At 53.5% G+C, this 26902-nt stretch overlaps 1 protein-coding gene across 2 annotated transcripts in view; it reads right to left on the bottom strand.

Annotated features, from left to right (window-relative positions):
* Positions 1–10286: 10286 nt before the first annotated feature.
* LOC140386483 (uncharacterized) overlaps positions 10287–26902 on the bottom strand; it is a 95494-nt gene continuing 78878 nt past the window's right edge. For both annotated transcript variants that reach the window (XM_072468869.1, XM_072468870.1), the window contains one exon: positions 10287–10954. In XM_072468869.1, the coding sequence (XP_072324970.1) occupies positions 10910–10954 (45 nt within the window). In that variant the 3' untranslated portion in view covers positions 10287–10909. The remainder of the gene's footprint in view (positions 10955–26902) is intronic.

Here is a 26902-nt window from a genome sequence, read left to right as displayed (position 1 = left end):
GACATCTCCCCTTTTGAAATGTTTTTCTGCAGCATATGTGAAAGTATTTACATGTGTAGGCCGAAAAACTAACTTATTTACATACAATGGCAGATGGGAACATATGTACATGTTCGAAAATAGAACAAACCAAACAAAACAAATGTTCATAAGTCCAGTCTCTGGGGTTTGCGTCTGATCCTGGTCGACCGCCGGAGAGGTGGTGGTGGGGACGACAGCGCCTTGATGGGCGGGATTGAATCCGGACTGGTGGCCTCGTGGTTTGAGGTATCAGGAGGTGGCACAATAACAGATGGAAACAACTAAGAATGTGGTTGCGGGCGGGCAACTGTGCGCAGTGCCCGTCTGTTTCGCCGCACAACAGAGCCATCAGCCATACGCACAACATACGATCGAGGAGCAGCCTGTCGAACAAGCTGGAGCTGACCAGCCTTCATCAGGTAGCTTGATCCGAACAGCATCCACCAGGGATAGCACAGGCAAATCGGTGGCATGAGCATCATAGCCCTGCCGGTCCCTGAGTTTCTGCACCTTCTGCAGCACCGGGAGGTGATCCAGGTTAGGCTAGTGTATGGCTGGAAGAATCATCTGCAGGTCCCTATTCATCAGGAGCTGAGCCGGTGACATGCCAGTGGACAGAGGGGTTGCCCTGTATGCGAGCAGCTCAAGGTTGACGTCAGAAGGTGAATCCGTAGCCTTGCAGATGAGCTGCTTCACTATATGCAACCCTTTCTCAACCTTCCCGTTGGACTGCGGGTAATGTGGGCTGGAAGTGACGTGATGAAACTGATATAGCTGGGCAAATCTTGACCACTCTTGGCTGCTGAAGTAAGGACCGTTGTCACTCATGACAGTGAGTGGAATACCAAGCCTGGAGGACGTCTCCTTACAGGCCTTGATGACGGTCTTGGATGTGAGGTCCGAGAGCTTCACGACTTCTGGGTAGTTGGAAAAATAATCAATGATTAACACATAATCACGACCATTGGCGTGAAAGAGGTTGATGCCCACCTTGGACCATGGGGAGGTCACAATTTTGTGCCTCCTTGCTCTGTGCTGGCTGGAAGTGCTGACAGGTCGGACAGTTGAGGACTATATTTGAGATGTCCTGATTAATCCCAGGCTAGTGGACAGCTTGCCTGGCTCTGCGCCTGCACTTCTCAACACCCAGATGCCCCTCGTGGATTTGCCGGAGCACCAAGCTCTGGAGACTGAGGGGAATGACAATGCGGTCCAGCTTGAGGAGGATACCATCAACCACTGTCAGGTCATCCTTCACATTGAAGAATTGGGGGCATTGCCCTTTTTGCCAGCCATTGGCGAGGTGGCGCGTGACACGCTGCAGAAGAGGGTCTTTGGCTGTCTCGTCGCGAATACAAATCACCTTTTCATCCGACGCGGGGAGGTTGCTGGCCCACAGCTGCACCTGTGATTCGATATGTTGGATGAATGTCGGCGGGTCAGCAGGCAAGGTTATGGAGCGGGACAAGGCATCCGCAATAATGAGCTCCTTGCCAGGTGTGTACACGAGTTCAAAGTCATATCTTCTGACCTGAGGAGGATGTGCTGCAGCCGGGGCGTCATGTCGTTCAGGTCCTTGTGGATAATGTGGACCAGAGGCCTGTGGTCCGTCTCGATGGTGAACATCGGCAGGCCGTAGACATAATCGTGGAACTTGGGAATTCCAGTGAGAAGGCCCAGGCATTCCTTTTCAATTTGGGTGTACCGCTGCTCGGTGGGTATCATTGCCCGTGATGCGTAGGCAACCGGTGCCCAGGATGAGGTGTCATCGCGCTGGAGCAACACCGCGCCGATTCCGCCCTGACTCGCATCTGTTGAGATTTTCGTTTCCCTGTCAGGGTCAAAAAATGCCAATACAGGTGCAGTGGTGAGCTTGGCTTTCAGCTCCAACCACTCTGCTTGATGAGCTGCCTGCCACTCAAAGGCAGTAGACTTTCTCACCAGGTGTCGGAGGGCCGTGGTGTGTGAGGCCAGGTTTGGGATAAACTTGCCCAAAACTTTTGCCATTCCTAGGAAGCGCAGCACCGCCTTCTTGTCTTCAGGGGTCTTCATGGCTTCGATGGCCTTGACCTTGTCTGTGTCCGGGCGCACGCCCTGCTGAGATATCTGGTCACCTAAGAACTTAAGTGTCGACATGCCAAAGCAACACTTGGTCCTGTTCAGCTTGAGGCCATTGGCATAGACACGGCGGAATACCTGCTGGACTCATCCAGCTGGATTTGCCAGAATCCATGTGACGCATCTAACTTTGTGAAAAACCGGGCGTGTGCCATCTCACTTGTGAGTTCCTCCCACTTCGGAATGGATTAGTGTTCCCGCATTATATTCTGGATGTGATCCTTGGGATCAATGCAGATGCGCAGCTCCCCCAAAGGCTTTTTTGCACATAACCATCAAGCTGACCCAGTCAGTCGGTTCTATAACTTTGGAGATGATGCCCTGGTCCTGAAGATCCTTTAGCTGCACCTTCAGGCGCTCCTTCAGTGGAGCCGGCACCCGGCGTGCTGCGTGGACCACAGGCATGGCATCGGGCTGCAGCAGGATCTTGTACCGATATGGCAGAGTGCCCATCCCGTCAAACACATCCGGATACTGAGCGAGGATGTCGTCAATGCCGGCTTGAAGAGCCACGTTGGGGGAGGTGATTGTGTAGACCCGCTGCATAAGGTTTAGCTGCTTGCATGCCTATGCACCGAGCAGGGAGGCCCTATCTGGCTTGACGATTTCAAACCAAAGCCTTGCGTGAATGCTCCTGTTGGAGACGAGCAGATGGCAGGATCCCAGTGCTGTGATGGCATTGCCGTTATAGTCCAGGAGCTGGCAGGCTGCTGGAAGGAGCTTGGGTGGCTTCTTGATGCGGCTGAAATCTGCCTGTGAAGGAGATTGGCAGAAGCACCTGTGTCCAGCTTGAACTGGATAGAGCATTGATTTATTTGCATCACCACACGCCATTCGTCCGCAGAATCCACAGTGAGGATGGGCAGGCTCCGTGATGATGTCGGTGAGGCATGTTCACGTGTGGTAATAATGCCCACATGATCGGGGGACTCCAGGCAATCGTCCTCCGGATCCGTTATACTGCCAGGATCAGGATCCTGTAACCGTTCTGCACACTCTGAACATGCCTGGAATTGGGAGCGCTGGCCCTTGACTGGTGGTGCAGACCTGCACAAGGCTGCATAGTGTCCAGGCATTCCGCAATTTAAACATCGCCTGCCTCTTGCAGGGCAGTGTTTCTTGAAGTGGGCGGTGCCGCAGTTCAGGCACGTCATGACGTCGTTACGCTCCGTGCGTCATCGCACATGCGCATGCGGTCGGCAGACGTTCGCACCTGCGCAGTGTGGTGATCGGCCGCTTCGTTATCCCATTCGCATCGTGCATGTGTGGGGCTCCGGGAAGAGCGCGCAAAATGGCCGCTTTCATCAATGCTGAAGCGCTGCGTCCGGGAGATGGTCTGCACACTCTCTGCCTCGTGGGAGGCAAGTTTCTCATTTTCAGCCGATTTGTATTGGGAATACTGATTTTTGGCGTGCTCATGCACTGTACACGTTTCAATCGCGACTGACAGGGTCATATGCTTGATTTTTAAAAGCTGCTCTCTCAGAGGATCAGAGCGAACTCCAAAATCGATTTGGTCTCTGATCATGGAATCAGCAATATCAGCAAAGTTGCAGGACAGCGCTAGTAGATGAAGATTAGTTAAGAAGGAGTTGAAAGATTCATCTTTACCTTGTAGGCGTTGTTTAAATATATAGCGATCGAGGATTTCATTGGTGTCCACTTCACAATGACTATCAAACTTGTCCAGGATGGTCTGAAACTTTGTCTTGTCCTGGCCTTCGGTGAAGTTAAACGAGTTGAAGAGTTTGATGGCTTGATCCCCCGCGGTTGAGAGGAGAAGCGCAATCTTTCTTGTATCAGACGCACCCTCGAGGTCTGAGGCTTCGATGTACAGCAGAAACCTTTGCTTGAAAGTCCGCCAGTTGGCACTGAGATTGCCGGAGGTCCTGAGCTGGTGAGGAGCCAGAATCTTCTCCAGGGTGCCGGGATACATTCACTGGTCATCACGGAACAGATTGAGGTAAACCACCTAGGGATAGCAGTCTTCTGGTACCATGTTGTGTTAAGCACACTGAGATAACACGGGCTGCAACTGGATGCAGCTATAACTGAAAGATACTCCAGACCTTGAAGTTAGTTCAATTTGATTTAATGAACCTGTCACACAGTTAGCTCAGTTCTCTGTGAGTTCGACTCTCTGCTAACTTAAGTGTGGTTACTCTGTCAGACTGAACCAGACTAGCTCTTAGCCACGTGCTGTAGGTGTTATGTGATATATACACCTGACTCACTCTGTCGATGTCCCCAGTGGAAAGAGGTGGTAGTGTGAGTGCCTCGTGCCTTTTAGAGTGGGAAACCACCCCCAAGTGTTCTGCCTGCTGATTGGTTATGTCCTGTTCTCTGTGTTCATTAGCTGCCTGTCTGTATGTCATTATGTGCATGAGAGAGAGGTTCGGGGGAAGGAGGGAGAGGGGGAGGGAGGGAGGGAGAGGGGGAGGGAGGGAGGGAGAGAGGGAGGGAGGGAGAGGGAGGGATCGAGGGAGGGGGAGGGAGGGGGAGAGGGAGGGAATGAGAGAAGCAGAGAGAGAGTGAGAGAGGGAGGTAGGGAGTGAAAGAGGGAGGGAGTGAGAGGGAGGGAGGGAGTGAGAGGGAGGGAGAGAGTGGGAGGGAGGGAGTGAGAGGGAGAGAGGGAGGGAGAGGGAGGAAGCGGGAGGGAGGGAGGAAGAGAGAGGGAGGGAGGGAAAGAGAGGGATGGAGGGAGAGGGAGAGAGAGGGAGGGAGAGATAAAGGGAGGGAGGGAGGGAGATAGGGGGGTGAGGGAGTGATAGAAAGGGAAGCAGTGAGAGAGGGAGTAAGAGAGGGAGTGAGAGAGGGAATGAGTGAGAGAAGGAATGAGAGAGGGAGTGAGAAAGGCAGGGAGTGTGTGAGAGAGAGAGAGGGAGGGAGGGAGTGAATGGGAGAGGGACTGAGTGAGGAAGGGAATGAGTGAGCAAGAGGATGAGTGAGGGAGAGGCTTTGGATGATGTCCAGTCGAGGGAGGGTACAATGGTGAAGACCAGCGGACAAGGCTTTGCAATGGGTGTGTGGAGGTCAGGTGGGCGGGGCTGTGGGTGAGCTGGCGGCCAAGCCGGGCAACGCTGGCGGTGGGAGCGCCCGCGCTCCGAGTGATAGTTGGAGCAAGGCTCAGAGGCGCGTGGACTCCGAGGTTATGAACAGTCCGATCCGGGAGGAGAGAGAGGAGCCGTTTGGCAGTGATTGTCTGGCTGCCATCTGATATAGAGGAATGGAACCAGAGCAGGGCTGTCGCACCCTGTCGGAGGAGAGTGCAGAGGACGGAGCAGGTCAGACCGTGTCAAAGACCACCAACAAGGTCGAGGAGGACCAGATGGGAAAGCCTCCCTTCCTCACGGCCACACAGAGTGTCAGCCGAGGGCGGAGGATGGACTTTCTTTCTGATGGATGGGTTGAGGAGAGGACACCTGAAGGACGTCATGGATGAGAGCAGGAAGGAGGAGGCCAGTCAGCCTCTTGAGCCTGCTACTACATATCCCCCAGCCTCACTTCTCCACCGTCTCCCTCAGAGCCGCCAACCATCCGTCAATCCCCCCCAGTCTGGAATATACTCGAGAACGGGGAGACACCAGGTTCTCTGGGCAGGATAATTCCAAAGGTTCACCACCCTCCGAGAGAAGACTTTCCTCTAACCCTAGTCCTGTTATGACACCGTGGACTAGGATGCGGTCAATTCCAGCCCCACAGCCCCTGGAGTCACAACACAAATGAATTTTCCGATAATTCTGAGAAAAATACCCAATGTCTTTGTTCCTTGGCTGCCCAATAATTACAGTCACCAGGTTTGTAAGTTTAAACAGTTTTTATAAATTAATAACAACAACTATAATGAAATAATCAGCAATTATAACTGGCTAGCTATTAGCTAATTCCAAATCCCCACTTTATCCTGCCCCTACCTGGTACACTTACACACAAAACAGACAAACACAGAGGGGTGGAATCGGGTAAAAATCATAAGTGAAAGGCAATAGAGTCTCTGTTTCAGATGATGGTTTACAGCACACCTTCCTTCACAGCATGCTTGCAGGTTAAAGTTTCTGTTTGTAGCCTGTAATGGCCTTCTCTAAATAATTCCTCATTCAGGTCTCTGGAGTTTCAAAAGTACAGCAGTCACAACTTTTCTGGAAAGAGGTAGCAGGTTGTAGTCTTTGCTTGCACAGCCTGTAATGCAAGTTCAGAAATACACCTGCTCACGGCAGCTTTTTTCGAGAGAGATGTAGCATGTTCTTGCCTCTGTGCTGCCAGAATCAAAACTTTAAAACTCCTTGGGACTCTGAAAAGCATCCTCTGGGATAGGATCCAATCACTGCCCGTTACCCGGATGATTGCAGCCTTTTGGGCCAATTCATTGGCCAACAGCCAATCAATCAAACCAAGTTTCACCCTCTCCATCTCTCTCTGGTGCCGATGAGTCCGCAGTCTCCTGTTCAAACCAGCTCAGACCAGCAGAGACATCTCTTCTGTAACTTAAGGATTCTGCTGCTTTCCTTAAAGCCACATGTCCATTAATCATCCATGGATCGAAAGTAGAATCATAGAATTTACAGTGCAGAAGGAGACCATTCGGCCCATTGAGTCTGCACCGGCTCTTGGAAAGAGCACCCTACCCAAGCCCACACCTCCACCCAATCTCCGTAACCCAGCAACCCCATCTAACCTAAGGGCAATTTAGCATGGCCAATCCACCTAATCTGCACATTTTTGGACTGTGGGAGGAAACCGGAGCACCCGGAGGAAACCCAAAATATTAACGACAAAATAAAAGAAAAGGGAAAATAAGGAAATAAACGGGGAGGCCAATTACAGTCCAAAATGGCTGATCCCCCATCCTGTGCCTTCCCCCTCAAGTACAGGGTAAACCTGAAACATCACTTACGAACTTTCTCTAAAGCTGTGTTATATCGTAGAAGATTCGCCCCAGTTGCTGGAATTTCTAACGACTCAAAGAGGATGAGATTTATTTCCACCCCACATCCCCATCAGAAATGCTGACCATTCAACGATAGTCTCTGAAAGGCCCATCATTCCGGATCTCATTGGACCCCAAGAGTGGTCTTGGGAGCAGGAGATTTGTTGTATATTAAACTGTTAGGCAGCCCAGTGGCATAGCGCTTAACACTGCTGCCTCACAGCGCCAAGGACCCGGGTTCAATCCTGGCCCCAGGTCACTGCCCATGTGGAGTTTGCACTTTCTCCCTGTGTCTGCCTGGGTCTCAGCCCCGCAACCCAAAAAGATGTGCAGGGTCGGTGGATTGGCTACTCTTTTAAGGTCCACCCAAAATAGAAGAAGGGAAATAAACTGAGGGACAAAGCAAAATAGGGCCGCACCTGTTAGGGGCACTACCCGAACGCAACAAAGATCAACGGAAACTTAAAACGCCAAATAAGAGTGCAATCAAAGGGGCCGCAACCGCGGCCGTGCCCACCGGGCACGGAAGGACTCGATAGTGCCCGTGGACACTGCACGCTCCTTTTCTAGGGAAACCTGGCCGCGAATGTAGCTGCTGTGGTTTGCATTGGTGGTTCAGTGGTAGAATTCTCGCATGCCACGCGGGAGGCCTGGGTTTGATCCCCCCCCCCCCCCCCCCCCCAACCCCAAACCCCGCCCAGGTGCAAGGCAACTCTTTTCATTCATATCGAGAGGGCTAGAATACAAGACCAGGGATGTACTTCTGAGACCATATTATGCTCTGGTCAGACCCCATTTGGAGTATGGTGAGCAGTTTTGGGCCCCGTATCTTAGGAAGGATGTGCTGGCCTTGGAAAGGGTCCAGAGGAGGTTCACAGGAATGATCCCTGGAATGAAGAACTTGTCATGTGAGGAACGATTGAGGACTCCGGGTCTGTTTAGAAGAATATGGGGGGATCTTATTGAAACTTGCAGGATACTGCGAGGCCTGGATAGAGTGGACTTGGAGAGGATGTTTCCACTTGTAGGAAAAGCCAGAAGCAGTGGGCACATTCTCAGACTAAAAGGATGATACTTTAAAACAAAGATGAGGAGAAATTTCTTCAGCCAGAGGGTGGTGAATCTGTGGAACTCTTTGCCGCAGAAGGCTGTAGAGGCCAAATCACTGAGTGTCTTTAAGGCAGAGATAGATAGGTTCTTGATTAATAAGGGGATCAGGGGTTATGGGGAGAAGGCAGGAGAATGGGGATGAGAAAAATGTCAGCCATGATTGAATGGCGGAGCAGACTCGATGGGCCGAGTGGCCTAATTCTGCTCCTATGTCTGATGGTCTTATGGAAGAGGGGCAGACAGTCTGGCTGGACGCCCCCCTCGGTCGCCCACTTCCTGGACCTATAAATTGCGCGCTTTACCAGGCCCGGAGCAGGTTCACAAGGAGGTTCTCCGCCTTCCCCGCCCCTCTCCACACCGGGTGCAAACAAAACTCCAGCAAAGGTTTGGTTAGAAAACTAAAAAGGGAGTGCAGCCTCTAATACGTAACATAGACATGGCCCACGGACTCCGCAAGGCCTCAAAAATGGCAGGCTTCTTGGGTGCCCGTGAACTGGTTAAATTGGTGATTGTACGGCACTGCTGCATGCAACACCCTCCACCCCAGATCCCCAAGATTGAGGGGGAGGACTCCTTCATAGAGGGACCTCCAGTGGGGACCTCCGCCGCCGGACGGCAACAATGCGTGTCCGGACGACGGGCGAGGGTGAGGAGGTGAAGGGTGTGCAGCAGCAGCCCGTATAGGGAATCCCTCCGCGCAGTGCGAAAAGGCACGGGGGGCATGTCTGCAAGGCGGCTAGCCCCCGAGGGAGATTTCAGGGCCTGGGGGCCAATGTGGAATTCCGTCCGGGCACGGGTTCGCCCAGCCACTGGAAATAGTATTGGTGGAGGTGTGTCAGTGGCCCCCAGGCTGGAGTTCTGGGGTGCAGGGTTCTCTAGGCTGACGGGGTCGGGGTTACCTGGATGCCAATCCCCGGCTTGCCTTCTTTCGGGCCTTGTGGCCCGTGGATGCTCTCCCTCCTCCATGCTGGTAGCCAATTGGCGGCTAGGCGCTGGCGCGGTGTCTCCTGTGGGGTCAGCATGGTAACGTCAATGGAGGGAGAGGGGGCTCACCGCAGCTGCCTAGGTGTCTGGGTGACTTTGGAGGTGGGGCAGTTCTTCCTTACATGCCCCACCTTCTTGCAGGCATGGCACCGCACACAATCCGCAGACCAGAACATGCAAAATGTCTCCCCTAGATGGGAGACCTCGAATCCCCTCTCTATTACATCCTCATGGGCCAGGCGGATCAAAGCCTGGCTCTGGAAGGGGTAGATGTGCCTCACGGGGCGTCCTTCAGGCCGAGAGGGAGCGGCGCCACCTCGGAGCGAACCTCCCCAAGTAGTTGGAGGTGGGGGAGGAGGAGCTCCGAAGGGTGGCCTCAAGAGGGTCCACCGCCATGTAAGTCCTGCCCACCGCGAGCCCTTTTTCAAGGGCGAGGTGGATCGCCCTCTCGGCCCTCAGGAAAAACATGACCTTCTTGTACAGACGAGAGGTGGCCACAAAGGCCTAGGGGCCGACGACCCTGGCCATCGCACAAACGCATGCGCCCGGTGACGATTGGCTGAGCGTAGCACTTTACGCCTGGCTTTCGGGTCAGTAACCGGAAAGGTGACGAGGCTGCGGGAGTAGTGGAGGCTGAAGAGGCCACCACCCCCGCATAGGTGGCTCTAGACGGGCCCGCCACTGGCGTAGGGGGAGCGGCCATCAGGGCAAGTGGCAGGCCCACACCAATGTGGGTTTTGCCGTGTTGCCATTGATGGAGAAATAGACAGGGGGGGCGGGGCGGGTGTTAAGGGAAGAGCGAGGTGGAACAATGTACCCTTCCCCCTGGGAAGGTGTATAGAGGACCGAGGCAAGGAAGGGAAGTGAGAACAAGGGACACAGTGCGAAGAGACTAGCAACACAGGAGGGTAGGGCACCGTAGATTGAAGGATGCCTGAGGTGGGAGACTCCTGGTGAAGCTGGAGGGTGGGAGGATTGGGAAGTCTAGGCAGATCTTCAGCCCAGGAGGAGACCCAGCAACACTCTGTCCTCTCGATCTCCCTATCCTCGAACAAGCACACCGGATTACAGAAGGAAGGCTTTGTCCTTGCTGAATGAGGCACGATCAATTGGACAAAGACGATAGTTGAATCCAACTGAGGCTTTATTGCTATCAGATGTATGGCTTCCCACAGCAGCTGGCGAAATGGCTGCTAGCTGGAGGACATGCATATTTATACAGGCAGGGACTACCGGCGAACCTGTAGTACAGGTCCTACCGTACATCACATAATACAGGTGCAACAGCGGTTTACCACACTGAAGGCAGTTGTTGACAGTTGGGAGAACTAGGCCGGGCAGGGACGGGCCCTCAGCCCGGGAGGGGCCCAGCAAACAAGCGGTCCAAACGGCTCTACTCCCTTTTGATGTCGCAGTCGCCTTCTTGTTGTGCTTCGCACCACTCTCCTTCCTTCCCTCACCTCTTCTTCCTCCAGGCAGCTTAAGAGCAACCAGCACTGGAAACAGGCAGCCAACTGAGCAACACCAACAGCAGCAGCAACAGAGACAGAGAGAGCAGCAACAGCAGCAGCCACACTCCACCACAGCAACAACCTCACAACTCCAAAGTCGACACTGGGAGTTCCGGCTTTGCATTCACCATGCTAAATTGTCCCTCAATTGGAAAAACAGAATTGGTATTCTAAACTTATTTTTAAAAAACTTTCACATATCCAGCGAAGTTGAAGAAGAATCTTCCGCAGAAACGTTTCAAGGGCCGATTGAGGGTATGGTCCCATGCGAGGTCGGAATTCCCTGTTTGAAAATACAATGAGAAATTGTAGCGTAAATAACAAAGGCAGCTGTACCCTACATATTCAAACCCGAGGAGATAGTGTAGAGGGAGCTTTACTCTGTATCTAGCGCCGTGCTGTACCTGTCCTGGGAGTGTTTGATGGGGGCAGTATAGAGGAAGCTTTACTCTGTATCTAACCCTGTGCTGTACCTGTCCTGGGAGTGTTTGGTGGGGGCAGTGTAAAGGGAGCTTTACTCTGTATCTAACCCCATGTTGTACCTGTCCTGGGAGTGTTTGATGGGGACAGTGTAGAGGGAGCTTTACTCTGTATCTAACCCCATGTTGTACCTGTCCTGGGAGTGTTTGATGGGGACAGTGTAGAGGGAACTTCATTCAGTATCTTATCCTAGGCTGTACCTGTCCTGAGAGTGTGTGATGGCAACAGTGCAGAGAGAGCTTTACTCTGTCTCTAACCCCGTGATGCACCTGCCCTGGGAGTGTTTGATATAGACAGTGTAGAGGGAACTTTACTCTGTATCTAAACGCATGCTGTACGTGTCCTGGGGGTGTGATGGGGACAGTTCAGAGGAAACTTTACTCAGTATCTAACCCCATGCTGTACCTGTCCTGGGAGTGTTTGATGGGGACAGTGTAGAGGGAGCTTTACTCAGTATCTAACCCCGTGCTGTATCTGTCCTGGGAGTGTTTGATAGGGACAGTGTAGAGGGAGTTTTACTCTGTATCTAACCCCGTGCTGTACCTGTCCTGGGAGTGTTTGATGGGGACAGTGTCGAGGGAGCTTTACTCTGTATCTAACCCCGTGCTGTACCTGTCCTGGGAGTGTTTGATGGGGACAGTGTAGAGGGAGTTTTACTCTGTATCTAACCCCGTGCTGTACCTGTCCTGGGAGTGTTTGATGGGGACAGTGTAGAGGGAGCTTTACTCAGTATCTAACCCCATGCTGTCCCTGTCCTGGGAGTGTTTGATGGGGACAGTGTAGAGGGAGCTTTACTCTGTATCTAACCCCGTGCTGTACCTGTCCTGGGAATGTTTGATGGGGACAGTGTAGAGGGAGCTTTACCCTGTATCTAAACCGTGCTGTATCTGATGCTCAATCAATAACTCCTGAGTCGAGATTGGAGACAATTGAAGGCTTTATTGGACTAGATGTTTCCCCCAGCAGCGCAGGTACAGAAGGCAGCTGCTGGGGAGACACAGACTCTTATACTCCGCCTTACTGGGCGGAACCCGCAGGCAGGCTTCACCAATGATCTTCCTGTCTCAGGTACGTCCCACACCAATGATCTTACAGCCTCAACCTAGGTACCGTAATACCCCTAATACCGACTTCCACATTCACTCCGTGTTAAAAAAAAGAGTCCGGCGGGGGTGGTGGTCTCGCGTCATACAGTGGTAGAGATTATGGTGATACCCGTCGGTGGTACTGTGTTTTGCCTGATTACATGTCACAACTATTTACAGTATTCATTTTACATATACATATCAGAATGAAGCAATTAGTCTATCGGGGGCCCTGGTCGTCCTCTGTGATCGTCGCAGTTTCGGCGGTGATGCAGGCGCCGGCTTGGGCATCCGTGACTCCGGGAGTGTGACTTTGGCTTCTTCGGTAGCTTCATCACCCCTGGGTGGGACCAGTGGAAGAACCGATCCACCTGGGAAGGGGGCAGCCGTGGGGTGCGCCGGTGGGAGGGAGGGTGGGGTTGGTAGAGGGGGGTGTGGGTGGGGATCCAGCGGGCGCCAGGTCCCGTAGGGAGACCGTATCCTGCCGGCTGTCGGGGTACGCCACGTAGGCGACTGAGGGTTAGCGTGAAGGAGGTGAACCCTCTCTACCAATGGGTCCAACTTGTGCGCCCGCACGTGTTTGCGTGCAGAATGGGTCCAGGAGTTGCCAGCCAGGTTGGGAGCGAGGTCCCGGAGGAGGACTTCCTGGGGAAGACAAGGAGACGTTCATGAGATGTTTCGTTTGTCGTGGTACACAGCAGTGATCGGATGGAGTGGAGTGCATCGGGAAGGACCTCCTGCCAGCGGGAGACTGGGAGATTCCTGGACCGTAGGGTCAGTAGGACAGTCTTCCAGACTGTTCCGTTCTCCCTCTCTACCTGTCCGTTTCCTCGGGGGTTGTAACTGGTCATCCTGCTCGAGGCGATGCCCCTGCTGAGCAGGAATTGACGCAGTTTGTCACTCATAAAGGAGGACCCCCTATTGCTGTGTATGTAGGCGGGGAAACTGAACAGCGTAAAGATACTGTGGAGGGCTTTTATGACGGTGGCTGCGGTCATGTCGGGGCAAGGGATGGCGAATGGGAACCGGGAGTACTCGTCAATCACGTTCAGGAAGTACGTGTTGTGGTCGGTGGTGGGGAGGGGCCCTTTGAAGTCCATACTGAGGCGTTCAAAGAGATGGGAAGCCTTTATCAGGTGCGCTTTCTCTGGCCTGTAGAAGTGCGGCTTGCACTCCGCGCAGATTTGTCAGTTCCTGGTGTTGGTCCTGACCTCCTCGAGGGAGTAGGGCAGGTTGCGGGTCTTGATAAAATGGAAGAATCGAGTGACCCCGGGGTGGCAGAGGTCCTCATGGAGGGCCCGGAGTCGGTCCACTTGTGCGTTGGCACATGTGCCGCGGGATAGGGCATCTGGAGGCTCGTTTAGCTACCTGGGACGATACAAGATCTCATAGTTGTAGGTGGAGAGCTCGATCCTTCACCGTAAGATCTTATCGTTCTATATCTTGCCCCGCTGTGCATTATCGAACGTGAAAGCTACCGACCGTTGGTCAGTGAGGAGCGTGAATCTCCTGCCGGCCAGGTAATGGCTCCAGTGCCGCACAGCTTCTACTATGGCCTGGGCCTCCTTTTCAACGAAGGAATGACGGATTTCTGAAGCATGGAGGGTGCGTGAGAAGGCCACGGGCCTGCCTGCTTGGTTGAGGGTGACTGCCAGAGCTACGTCGGACGCGTCGCTCTCGACTTGGAAGGGAAGTGATTCATCGATTGCGTGCATCATGGCCTTTGCGATGTCCGCCTTTATGCGGCTGAAGGCCTGGCGGGCCTCTGCCGACAGGGGGAAAACCGAAGATTGGATTAGTGGGCGGGCCTTGTCCGCATAATTAGGGACCCACTGGGCGTAATATGAAAAAATCCCAGGCAGGGTTTCAGGACCTTGGAGCAGTGGGGGAGGGGAGACTCCATGAGGGGGCGCATGCGTTCAGGATCTGGGCCTCTGACTCTATCATGCACTACGTAGCCGAGGATGGCTAGACGTTCGGTGCTGAACACGCATTTGTTGTAGGTCAAGTTAAGGGTTTTTGCGGTATGGAGGAATTTGCGGAGGTTGGTGTCGTGGTCCTGCTGGTTGTGGCCGCAGATGGTGACGTTGTCGAGGTCCGGAAACGTGGCCCGAAAACCGTACCGGTCAACCATTCGGTCCATCTCCCATTGGAAGACCGAGACTCCATTTGTGACACCGAAGGGAACCCTTAGCAAGTGGTAGAGCCGCCCATCTGCTTTGAATGCAGTGTACTTGCGGTCGCCCGGGCGGATGGGGAGCTGGTGGTAGGCGGATTTGAGGTCCACCGTGGAAAAGACCTTGTATTGTGCAATCTGATTGACCAGATCAGATATGCGGGGGAGAGGGTACGCATCGAGCTGCGTACACCTGTTGATGGTCTGACTATAATCGATGACCATCCTATGCTTCTCCCCGGTCTTTACAACCACTACTTGAGCTCTCCAGGGGCTGTTGCTAGCCTCAATAATACCTTCCTTCAGTAACCGCTGGACTTCCGACCAAATAAAGGTCACCTGGGCACTGTACCGTCTGCTCCTGGTGGCGATGGGTTTGCAATCCGGGGTAAGGTTCGCAAAAAGGGAAGGTGGGTCGACCTTGAGGGTCGCGAGGCTGCAGACAGTGATGGGGGTATAGGGCCGCCGAATTTAAAGGTTAAGCTCTGGAGGTTGCATTGGAAGTCCAATCCCAGGAGCGTGGCAGCGCAGAGGTGAGGGAGGACGTAGAGTAGGAAATGTTTTAATTCTCTTCCCTGGACCGTGAGGTTCGCGACGCAGAACCCCTTTATCTCTACAGTGTGAGACCCGGAGGCCAGCGAGATTCTTTGGTAAACTGGGTGTATGGGAAGAGAACAGCGCCTTACCGTGTTGGGGTGTATGAAGCTCTCTGTGCTCCCGGGGTCGATCAGGCAGGATGTTTTGCGCCCGTTGATGAGCACGGTCGTCGTCGCGGTCGAGAGCGTTCGGGGCCGAGACTGGTCCAGGGTCACCGAGGCGAGTCGTGGTAAAAGTTGAAGATTTTCCTCGGGCGGTGTGTGGTCAACCGAATCGGGGTCCTGAGACTCCAGCCAAGGTGGCGGCGCCCACGCATCACACGTGGTCCCTGGGGAACAAGATGGCAGTGCCCCGGGCCCACACGTGGCTCGGGTAAATGAAGATGGCGGCGCCCACAGCATGCACGTGGCTCGTGGATAGAGTTGTGGTGGCGGCCCCGGTTCGCCCCCGGAGACAGCGGTGACTGCCTGGGCCTGGCATACCGCCACGAAATGGCCCTTTTTGCCACAACCTTTGCAGGTGGAGGAGCGGGCCGGGCAGCGCTGCCGGGGGTGCTTGGCTTGCCAGCAAAAATAACACCAGGACCCCCCGGGGTTGCCTGGTAGCCACGCGGCACAAGCTTGTGGGGGGGATGCATCGGGGTCGGCCGCGGGTGGGTTCCATGCTGCCCAAGGGGCTGCCGCGCGGTCGGGGAAGTCCGCACGGCGTTTCAGGAGGCCACATCCAGAGAGCTAGCAAGGGCCCGTACCTGCTTGAGGCCTCGTGTCTCTTTCTCCAGCAGCCACTGACGGATTTGGGAGGACAGCATACCTGCAACAAATGCGTCCCGGATTAAACGTTCTGTGTGGTCTCTGGCTGAAACTTGCGGGCAGTTACAGTTCCTACCTAGTACCAGGAGCGCGCGGTAGAATTCATCCAGCAATTCCCCTTGGTTTTGTCGCCTTGTCGCCAGCAAATGTTGGGCGTAAACCTGGTTTACTGGGCGAATGTAGTGTCCATTGCGGCGTCGAAATTGTCCGCATCCTCGATGAGGGTGTAGATCTCTGGGCTCACCCTCGAGTGGAGAACTTGCATCTTCTGGTCCTCCGTGGGTGCAGTCGTGGCCGTCCCGAGGTACCCGTTGAAGCACGCCAGCCAGTGTTTGAAGGTTGCCACGTGGGGGCTGAGTTGCAGACACTCCGGCTTGATTCGGAGCTCCATTCTTTAAAATGTAGTCCAATAAATTGATGCTCGATCAATGACTCCCGAGACGAGATTGGAGACAATTGAAGGCTTTATTGGACTAGATGTTTCCCCCAGCAGCGCAGGTACAGAATGCAGCTGCTAGGGAGACACAGACTCTTATACTCCGCCTTACTGGGCGGAACCCGCAGGCAGGCTTCACCAATGATCTTCCTGTCTCAGGTACGTCCCACACCAATGATCTTACAGCCTCAACCTAGGTACCGTAATACCCCTAATACCGACTTCCACATTCACTCCGTGTTAAAAAAAAGAGTCTGGTGGGGGTGGTGGTCTTGCGTCATATAGTGGTAGAGATTATTGTGATACCCGTCGGTGGTACTGTGTTTTGCCTTATTACATGTCACAACTATTTACAGTATTCATTTTACATATACATATCAGAATGAAGCAATTAGTCTATCGGGGGCCCTGTTCGTCCTCTGTGATCGTCACAGTTTCGGCGGTGATGCAGGCGCCGGCTTGGGCATCCGTGACTCAACTTAGGTACCGTAATACCCCTAATACCGACTACCACACTGTCCTGGAAGTGTTTGATGGGGACAGTGTAGAGGGAGTTTCACTCTATATCTTACCCCATGCTGTACCTGTCCTGGGAGTGTTTGATGGGGACAGTGTAGAGGGAGCTTTACTCTGTATCTAACCCCGTGCTGTGCGTGTCCTGGGAGTGTTTGATGGAGACAGTGTAGAGGGAGCATTACTCTGTATCTAACCCCGTGCTGTGCGTGTCCTGGGAGTGTTTGATGGGGACAGTGTAGAGGGAGCATTACTCTAGATCTAACCCCGTGCTGTACCTGTCCTGGGAGTGTTTGATGGGGACAGTGTAGCGAGAGCTTTACTCTGTATCTAACCTCGTGCTGTACTTGTCCTGTGTGTGTGTGATGGAGACAGTGTAGAGGGAGCTTTACTCTGTATCTTACCCCATGCTGTACCTGTCCTGCGAATATGTGATGGCTGTCATGATATTGAAACACACACATCATGATAGACACACCAACAGACAAATCAGAACACACAACACCACAACCAATCACAGAAAGATATAAAAGCACAAACACGACACCGTGTGGTCAGTATTAGCTGGAGAGGAGGACCAGGACAGACCTGCTATACGACACACTCAGGGAGACAGCACGTGCAGAGTATCCAGAACAAACTATTATAAGAGTTAAAATAAAATAGAGTTGTACCACATACAACTGTGTTGGCTCATCTGTGCACCAGAGCACCCAACACCACATGGTACAGGAGTGGATCGATACCTGCCGGCATACCTCAGTGTACACAGACAACCAGCAGTGCCCAGGCAAAATGATAGAGCTCCCGGTTCCGCAGCCGCTCCAGTGCCACGGCGATCTCCGCGAAAACTGGCGGCGATTCCGGCAAGTGTTCGAATTGTTCCTGGTGGCAGCTGAACTCCAAGACCTGGATGATAGCGAAAAAATTGAATTTCTCCTCACCATCGCCGGTGCAAGGGCAAGAGAAATATTCGCAAGGTTTAGGTTCTTCAGGAGGCAGCAAAGGTACGATTACCAGGCAGTCCTGGACAAATTCTCCAAGTACTGTGAAGAAAACGCAATCCAATCGGCAAGTAAAGGTAAGAAAAGCGGCAGTACTCACCTCGTGGCCGGGATCCCGGAGCCCGAATTCCCAGAGGCCGAAATCCCGGGCCTGAGAGAGGGCTGGGTCGAGGTCGGCGGCCATCTTGCTAAAGGTATCACGCTAGCACAGTTGCGCGAGCAGTGCGCAGAACCGGAAGTTTCGTTTGCGCATGCGCGAGATGCTGCGCATGCGCAGTCAAGAAAACGGCCATCGGTAAAGGAACAGCGATTTGAGCATGCGCAGTCGCTTCCTACGTGCTACATACCGAGCGTCAGGATGTCAGAGGCCCCAGACTGCACCAATTTAAAGGGGAAACGTCCCAAATCCAATTTAAAAGGGAAACGTCCCAAATCAAAAAAACAAAAATCTGTTAAAGCTGTAAAACAACCTTTCCTCACCTGGAATGACAGCACATTGCTGCAAATTGACCCAGGAGATGAATTTGACCTCCGAAGAACCCTCCGACAAGCAGTTACCTACGCACAAGCCGATGATTCCGACCTTGAATACTTCGATGACGATCTTTACAGTGTTTCCGGACCTCGCGAGCCCAATGATAGCTCCGTGGTCCTATACGACTATGACTCGGACGAACCTTTCGTGTTGCACATTGGCGGCCCCCACATTGAATCCGACGCAGATGCGGATTCATTTTTCGGATTTGAAGATCTTCAATCCAGCAGATATGACGTTCCAACTTATCAGTGCCGGATGATGCTGCAGCCTGACATTACCAGACAGGGAGCGGTGCAAGCCCACGGAGAGCGGCCTGCTGCCACACAGAGCATGGTCCACGTCCCGCTCAGCGTTCCCGACTCTATGAAAGAAGACATGCAAGACTCCAGAGTGCAGTCCTCGCATGAACAAGAAGTGACTCCAGTGTCACAAGCTTCCACAGCAAGCTCGTGGACAGACTCCACAATTGCAGAAACGCAAGACTCCAGAGCGCAGTCCTTGCACGAACAAGAAGTGACTCCAGTGTCACAAGCCTCCACAGAGAGCTCGTGGACAGCCTCCACGATAGAAGAAACGCTTGACTCCGATGCGCAGTCCTTGCAGGAACAAGACCATGAGGGTCTAGCAACCTCTCCTGACCAACTAGCGGCAGACGATGCAAGTCTGCCATGCTCACGTAAACAGCAAGAAGGCTATCACAGTCTACCATGCTCCACTGCACAGCAGCATGACCATGACGGTCTCTCATGCTACAATGAAGGGCACAGCGCTGATGAGTGTTCAAGCCCAACTGAAGACAAGCTAAAGGAATCTCCTCTTCCAAGCCTGAAGGAAAAAGGTTCATGTGCTGACCTTCAGAATCATTGTAGCCGAACAGAGATTAATAATGCTGCACGGTCACAGAAGGATACTGAGGATTTGCTAAAGAAATTACCTGTATGTTTAACCACACTAACCCCAGTGATTAAGCAGTTATGTATGGGGAGTATAATGTGGGCAATTGAGAACAGTAAAAGAGAGACTGTGACCATGCCAGTCCCAGCAAAATCAGACCCAGAGACCATGAAGGCATGTACATTAGACAAAGATACATATGAGGTACCTGAGAAGAAAAGTGAAACGGAATGTTCTTTGGAAAATAGTACAATGTCGACAGAAACATTGGATCCTATATTCAAGACCATACATATGGGAGAATTTGGGGGTAATAAACAAGGTTCTGCAATGTCTGGGGGAAGATTTAAAATTCCAAAGAAGAAAAGCCCAAATGAAGGACAATGGCAAGACAATGACAGTCCACCGACATGGTGTGCACCACCAGATGAAAACTCTGACAATTTACCCAACCCTAGTGAACAGCAAGCTGCTAATGAGGATCTATCCACCGGATGTGAGACGAGTGACGACAGCATCCCACGCGAAAGGTGCAAGGTGACAGACCTCACCTAGTGCGTACCGAGGCACTCGACGATCACGGTGGGACCACTGACGACTGCGGTGGCGGCGCACCGCTTCCACCCTCGATGGCTCGACCCTCTCCACTGGTCGGTGCATTTCTGCATGTTCCGACTCCAGAAGTGCAGCTTCAGGGAATCTCGGCTGCCTCCAGTGAACCTGTTGGGACTCCGGACGGGGAGCATCGACGGAAGACAGACCGGACTCCAGATGGGGAGCAGCCAAGCGCCGACTCTGATTCGCGCACGCCAGACCTTGCTCCGGACGGGCGGTGTCGCGGCCTCGGTGATGGCACGCTCAGGGTGACGGCGGATGCCACGGCGACAGGGAATGGATCGCGTGGCAGTCCCACTGGGTCGGCAGTGGCGACCAGCACCGGCGGTCCAAGATGGACACACTAATTCGCGCCATCGCCAGACGTTGATGCGAGCAACAATTCTCTCTCCAAGGCGACATGCTACGACGTTTCTCTGCGGAGTCGCCCTTCCGGCACAGCAGGTGGCCAGAACCAGCGTGCACGGTCTCGGCCAACTTCCACATCTGGCACAGTCATCGCCTTGCATGATATTAGTGATGGTGCTTCTTCGATGGCAACGACCCATCGGCTACAAGATGCCGTCCACCACAAACATAAAAAGAAAAAAGACTCCACCTTGTTCCTGGCATGCAGGGCGGATGGATTGGGGCGTAGGCGCAATCAGCGAGCTTTGCGCCGCCTTCCACGCTCGCAACTGAACCGTACGCACACACCGGATCCTCCACTGGTTCCCAAGGATAACTTCGTGGAGATGCCACGGATCATGCCCCTTCCATCGCCACCCGTGACCAGGCCACAGCAGCTAAAATCCTCCCCATGCAGAAGCTAAGGCTGTTTCTGGGACCTTGCCGCCTGTCAAATCCAGGGCAAACTTTATTGAAGCAGACAAGTATTTTCTTCCTTTTGAGTTGGCATGCCAGTCGAAATGTCCCCGCATAGTCAGCACATCATCTGACTGTTTACAGAAATTAATTGATAGAATTATAGAGACAATATGTGGTTGTTCTCAAGGACCACAAACCGACGAAGGTGTTCAGTTGCAGATAATTAAGGCCTTACTAACTACAGTAACATCTCAGCACATAGAAATACACAAAGGAACTGTGTTACAGGCTGTTAGAACGCGCTACAATATTCACCTGGCCAGCAAAAAAAAAACTTAGTAAACCAAACCACAGCCAAGGCAACACCAACAAAGATGTTGAATGTTATATTTGCACGAATGAAAAACCAAGCACTGCACGAAGTACAACAAATGGAAAAGTAGAGACTTCGGCAACAGCATCACCTCCAACAGTCCAAGGTGAACCAGTGTGAACCCAGATCTCCACAGCTGAACCGGCTTGAGGACCAGCCTATTCTTGAGGCGGTCACCCATTAGACTGGACTTATAACGCTGTTCATACGTTCAAAAAGTCAAACACTTCTGTATTATAACCTGTTGTTGTTTATCGTTCCAGATATTGTCTGACCGGACCACTGTTCAAGTTTTTTTTTTTTCTCGCATTCATGTTTTGTTATGGTACAACCTTGTTAGTGTGACGCACCCGACATCACCCCATGTAAATAGTTATGTCATATACACACGCTGTACACAACACACACACACACACTCTTAGATGCACTCACGACACGATCATATTTATAACCACGTAGGCACATATCTTTGTAAAAAGGGGGGATGTCATGATATTCAAACACACACATCATGATAGACACACCAACAGACAAATCAGAACACACAACACCACAACCAATCACAGAAAGATATAAAAGCACAAACACGACACCGTGTGGTCAGTATTAGCTGGAGAGGAGGACCAGGACAGACCTGCTATACGACACACTCAGGGAGACAGCACGTGCAGAGTATCCAGAACAAACTATTATAAGAGTTAAAATAAAATAGAGTTGTACCACATACAACTGTGTTGGCTCATCTGTGCACCAGAGCACCCAACACCACAATGGCAACAGTGCAGAGGGAGCTTTACTCTGTGAGGTACCCTCAATAATGACGCTTAGAGTGTAAACTGTAAAGAAGGCTTTAATAGACTAAGAACTATGCTAGAGCTGAGACATGTGCTAACTGCTGCACAGCCCACAAGCCCCTTATATATGGCTCACAGATGGGCGGAGCCAGAGGCGGAGTCCCCAGGGTTCCAAGCCCGGTCTTAAAGGGGACATCACCTCACATGATGACAAGGCAGTAACCGTTCATCACATTCACCCCCTGTTTAAAAAAGAGTCCGGCGGGGGTGAAGTGCTATCATAGGTGGCCGGATCGTCCTCATCGACCTCCTCAGTTCGGGCGGTGGTGCGGCGAGCACGGACGTCCCGGTTGAGGGTACATCCGGGTGCACAGCGGTCGGAGTTTCGGTCCGGGTCGGGGCAGGGGGACTAGGCAGGGTCGGGGTAGCGGTACCGGCGCCGGCGGGGTGTGTAAAGGGGGGATGCAAGGGGGGGGCGTGCGGTAGGTGCTCACCAACGTAGGGCCGGAAGGGGGGGTGTTATGGGGGGCGCCGGGTCCTGCAGGGGAGTGGAGCGGGAAGGGGCGTCTGTAGTGGGAGATCCAGCGGGTGCCAGATCCCGGAGGGCGTAACTGGGGTTGGCGTGGAGCAGTCAGATCTTTTCCACCATGTGGTCCGTTTAATGGCTCCTCGTGTGCCTCCGGAGAAGAACAGGTCCCGGAGCCATCAGCCAAGGTGGAAGCGAGACCCCGGAGGTAGACTTCCTGGGGAAGGCAAACAATCGGTTGTGAGGGGTCTCATTAGTGGCCGTGCAGAGGAGTGACCTAATGTAGTGTAGGGCATCGGGTAGAACCTCCTGCCAGCGGGTAGTTGGGAGACTTCTCGACCGTAGGGCCAGAAGGACAGCCTTCCACACTGTCGCGTTCTCCCTCTCCACTTGCCCGTTTCCCCGCGGGTTATAACTGGTCGTTCTGCTCGAGGCGATGCCTTTGCGGAGCAGATACTGACGCAGTTCATCGCTCATGAACAATGTACCCCGGTCGCTGTGGATATAAGCGGGGAAACCGAACAGAGTGAAGATGCTGTGCAGTGCCTTAATCACGGTGGCTGAGGTCATGTCGGGGCAGGGAATGGCGAATGGGAAACGGGAGAACTCATCGATAACGGTGAGGAAATAGGCATAACGATTGGTGGATGGGAGGGGCCCCTTGAAGTCCACGCTCAGTCGCTCAAAGGGACCTGAGACCTTCACGAGCCGAACCTTGTCTGGCCGGTAGAAGTGCGGTTTGCACTCCGCACAGACCTGGCAGGCCCTGACCATGGCCTTGACCTCCTTGGTTGAGTAAGGTAGGTTGCGGGACTTGATAAAGTGGACGAGCCGGGTAACCCCCGGGTGGCAGAGGTCATTGTGGATGGCTTGCAGGCGGTCGTCCTGCGCGTTGGCGCATGTGCCGCGTGACAGGGCATCTGGGGGTTCATTGAGCTCCCCTGGATGATACTTGATATCGTACGAGTAGGTGGAGAGTTCAATCCTCCACCTCAAAATTTTATCGTTTTTTTATTTTGCCCCGTTGCGTGTTATCGAACATATAGGCGACTGACCGTTGGTCGGTGACGAGGGTAAACCTCCTACCGGCTAGGTAGTGTCTCCAGCGCCGCACAGCCTCCACAATGGCTTGTGCCTCCTTTTCAACTGCAGAGTGTCGAATCTCGGAGGCGGTGAGGCTTCGGGAGAAGAACGCTACTGGTCTGCCTCCTTGATTGAGGGTAGCAGCCAGGGCGATGTCTGATGCATCGCTCTCTACCTGGAAAGGGATGGTTTCGTCCACCGCGTGCATAGCGGCCTTGATGATGTCGGCCTTGATGCAGTTGAAGGCCAATTGAGCCTCAGCCGAGAGGGGAAAAGTGGTGGTCTTTAGGAGTGGGCGGGCTTTGTCCGCATACTTGGGGACCCACTGGGCGTAATATGAGAAAAGCCCCAAGCACCGTTTGAGGGCCTTGAGGCTGCGGGGGAGAGGGAGTTCCTTAAGGGGGCGCATGCGGTCGGGGTCGGGACCTAGGACTCCGTCTTCCACGACATAGCCGAGGATGGCTAGCCGGGTGGTGTGGAAAATGCATTTTTCCTCGTTATAGGTCAGGTTAAGGGCTTGGGCGGTCTGGAGGAACTTTTTGAGGTTAGCGTCATGGTCCTGCTGGTCATGGCCGCAGATGGTGACATTGTCCAAGTACGGGTATGTAGCCCGCAAACCGTACTGGTCCACCATTTGGTCCATCGCCCTTTGAAAGACGGAGACCCCATTTGTGACACCAAAGGGGACCCTGAGGAAGTGGAAGAGCCGGCCGGCTGCTTCGAAGGCAGTATAGGGGCGGTCTTTTGGTCGGATGGGGAGCTGGTGGTAGGCAGATTTGAGGTCGACCGTGGAAAAGACTCGGTATTGGGCGATCCGATTTACCATTTCCGCGATGCGAGGAAGGGGATACGCATCAAGCTGCATGAATCGGTTTATGGTCTGGCTATAATCCACGACCATCCGTTTCTTCTCCCCGGACCGGACTACCACCTCTTGCATTCTCCAAGGGCTGTTGCTAGCCTCGATGACCCCCTCTCCCAGTAAACGCTGGACCTCTGACTTGATAAAAGTCATATCTTGGGCACTGTAGCGCTGGCTCCTGGTGGCGACTGGCTTACAGGCGGGAGTGAGGTTCGCGAACAGCGAGGGGGGTGCGACTTTCAGTGTCGCAAGGCAGCATACCGTGAGGGGGGGGCAAGGGTCCGCCGAATTTCAGTGTCAGGCTTCGGTGGCTGCACTGGAAATCCAGTCCGAGCAGCAGGGGGGCACAGAGTTGAGGGAGGATATAAAATTTGAAACGGATGTATTTGTCGCCCTGGATCGAGACATCCGCAATACAGTACCCCTTGATTTGTACCGAGTGGGACCCAGATGCGAGGGCTATGGTTTGGGATGCGGGATGGGTGCGTAGGGAGCAGCGCCTTACCATTTCAGGATGGATAAAGCTCTCCGTGCTCCCGGAGTCGAAGAGGCATGCAGTGTCGCGCCCGTTGACCTGGACCTGCATCATAGAGTTCTGCAGGTGTTTTGGCCGAGTTTGGTCGAGGGTGATCGCTCCCAGTCGTGGGTAGTCCGAGTCCTCAGCTGAGTCGGACTCGTAAAATGGCCGCCGCCGTCGGTCGCACGTGTCGGGTCGAGAAGATGGCCGCCGCCAAGATGGCCGCGCCCATGATTCGCACGAGGCTGATGACGCGTCAGAAGGGGGCGTGTCGGGTCGGTGCGCAGCAGCATTGCGAGGCCTGTGGGCCTGAGAGCCTGATTTTCGGGCCGGCTGTTCTTTGTTTTTCTGGCCAGGCAGACCCTCGCAAAATGCCCCTTCTTCCCGCAGTCGCTGCAGATCGCAGAGCGGGCTGGGCAGCGTGGGCGTGACTGCTGGCCCTGTCCGCAGAAGTAGCACGGTGTGCCCCCATGGTGAGCGGGTCGCCGCGTGGCGCAGGCGTGTAATACGGGCGAGTCTGAGGAAGTCCGGGGGGGGCTGGCAGAGTCCGCGGGGTACGTACCCAAGTTATGTCGGGCCACCTTCAGCGAGGAGGCGGGCGTTAGCGTGTCCTGGAGGTCGTTTGCCTCGTTTTCGAGCAGCAGCTGACGGATGTAGGTCAAGCGGATGCCGGACCCGAAAGCGTCTCTGATGTGCAGGTTCATATGGACTTCCCCTGTCACATCCTGATGGTCACAGTCCCTAGCAAGCGCGGTGCATTTCTCGACGAATTTGTCTAGCGATTGCCCCGAGCGCTGCCAGCAGGTAGAGAGCAGATGCCTGGCGTATACCTCGTTGATGGGTTTGACAAACCGCTTGCGGAGTAACTCGACCGCCTCTTCATAAGTCGTCGCCTTTTCGAGCGTGGCGGAGATTCTGTGACTCACCCGGGCGTGGAGTAGGCTCAGCTTGCGTGGCCCCAGGATGGGAATCTCTGCGGAGTCCAGGTAGGTCTCGAAGCACCTCAGCCAGTATTTAAAAATGTCCTTTGTCACCGGTGTCCGTGCTTCCAGATTGAGCTTCTCTGGTTTTACGCCTGCGTCCATCCTGATCTAGTTTAGTCTATTAAATTGAGGTTCCACTCAATAATGAGAGATTAAACTGTAAAGAAGGCTTTAATAGACTAAGAATTATGCTAGAGCTGAGACATGTGCTAACTGCTGCACAGCCCACAAGGCAGCCCCTTATATATGGCTCACAGATGGGCGGAGCCAGAGGCGGATTCCCCAGGGTTTCAAGCCGGTCTTAAAGGGGACATCACCTTACATGATGACAAGGCAGTAACCGTTCATCACACTCTGTCTCTAACCCGTGCTGTACCTATCCTGGGAGTGTTTGATGGGGTCAGTGTAGAGGGAGCTTTCCTCTGTATCTAAACCTAAATGTATCTGTCCTGAGAGTGTATAATGGGGACAGTGTAATGGGTGCTTTCCTCTGTATCTAAACCGTGCTGTACCTGTCCAGGGAGTGTTTGATGGGGACAGTGTAGAGGGAGCTTTACTCTGTATCTAACCCCGTGCTGTACCTGTCCTGGGAGTGTTTGATGGGGACAGTGTAGAGGGAGCTTTACTCTGTATCTAACCCTGTGCTGTACCTGCCCTGGGAGTGTTTGATGGGGACAATGTAGAGGGAGCTTTACTCTGTATCTAACCCCGTGCTGTACCTGTCCTGGGAGTGTTTGATGGGGACAGTGTAGAGGGAGCTTTACTCTGTATCTAAACTGTGCTGTACCTGTCCTGGGAGTGTTTGATGGAGACAGTGTAGAGGGAGCTTTATTCTGTATCTAAACTGTGCTGTACCTGTCCTGGGAGTGTTTGATGGGGACAGTGTAGAGGGAGCTTTACTCTGTATCTAACCCCGTGCTGTACCTGTCCTGGGAGTGTTTGATGGGGACAGTGTAGAGGGAGCTTTACTCTGTATCTAACCCTGTGCTGTACCTGCCCTGGGAGTGTTTGATGGGGACAATGTAGAGGGAGCTTTACTCTGTATCTAACCCCGTGCTGTACCTGTCCTGGGAGTGTTTGATGGGGACAGTGTAGAGGGAGCTTTACTCTGTATATAAACCGTGCTGTACCTGTCCTGG

The sequence above is a fragment of the Scyliorhinus torazame genome, chromosome 12 (genome assembly GCF_047496885.1).
Source record: "Scyliorhinus torazame isolate Kashiwa2021f chromosome 12, sScyTor2.1, whole genome shotgun sequence".
Lineage (NCBI taxonomy): Eukaryota > Metazoa > Chordata > Chondrichthyes > Carcharhiniformes > Scyliorhinidae > Scyliorhinus > Scyliorhinus torazame.
The sequence above is the reverse complement of the archived record's forward strand: the minus strand, read 5'-3'. Positions and strand labels throughout refer to the sequence as shown.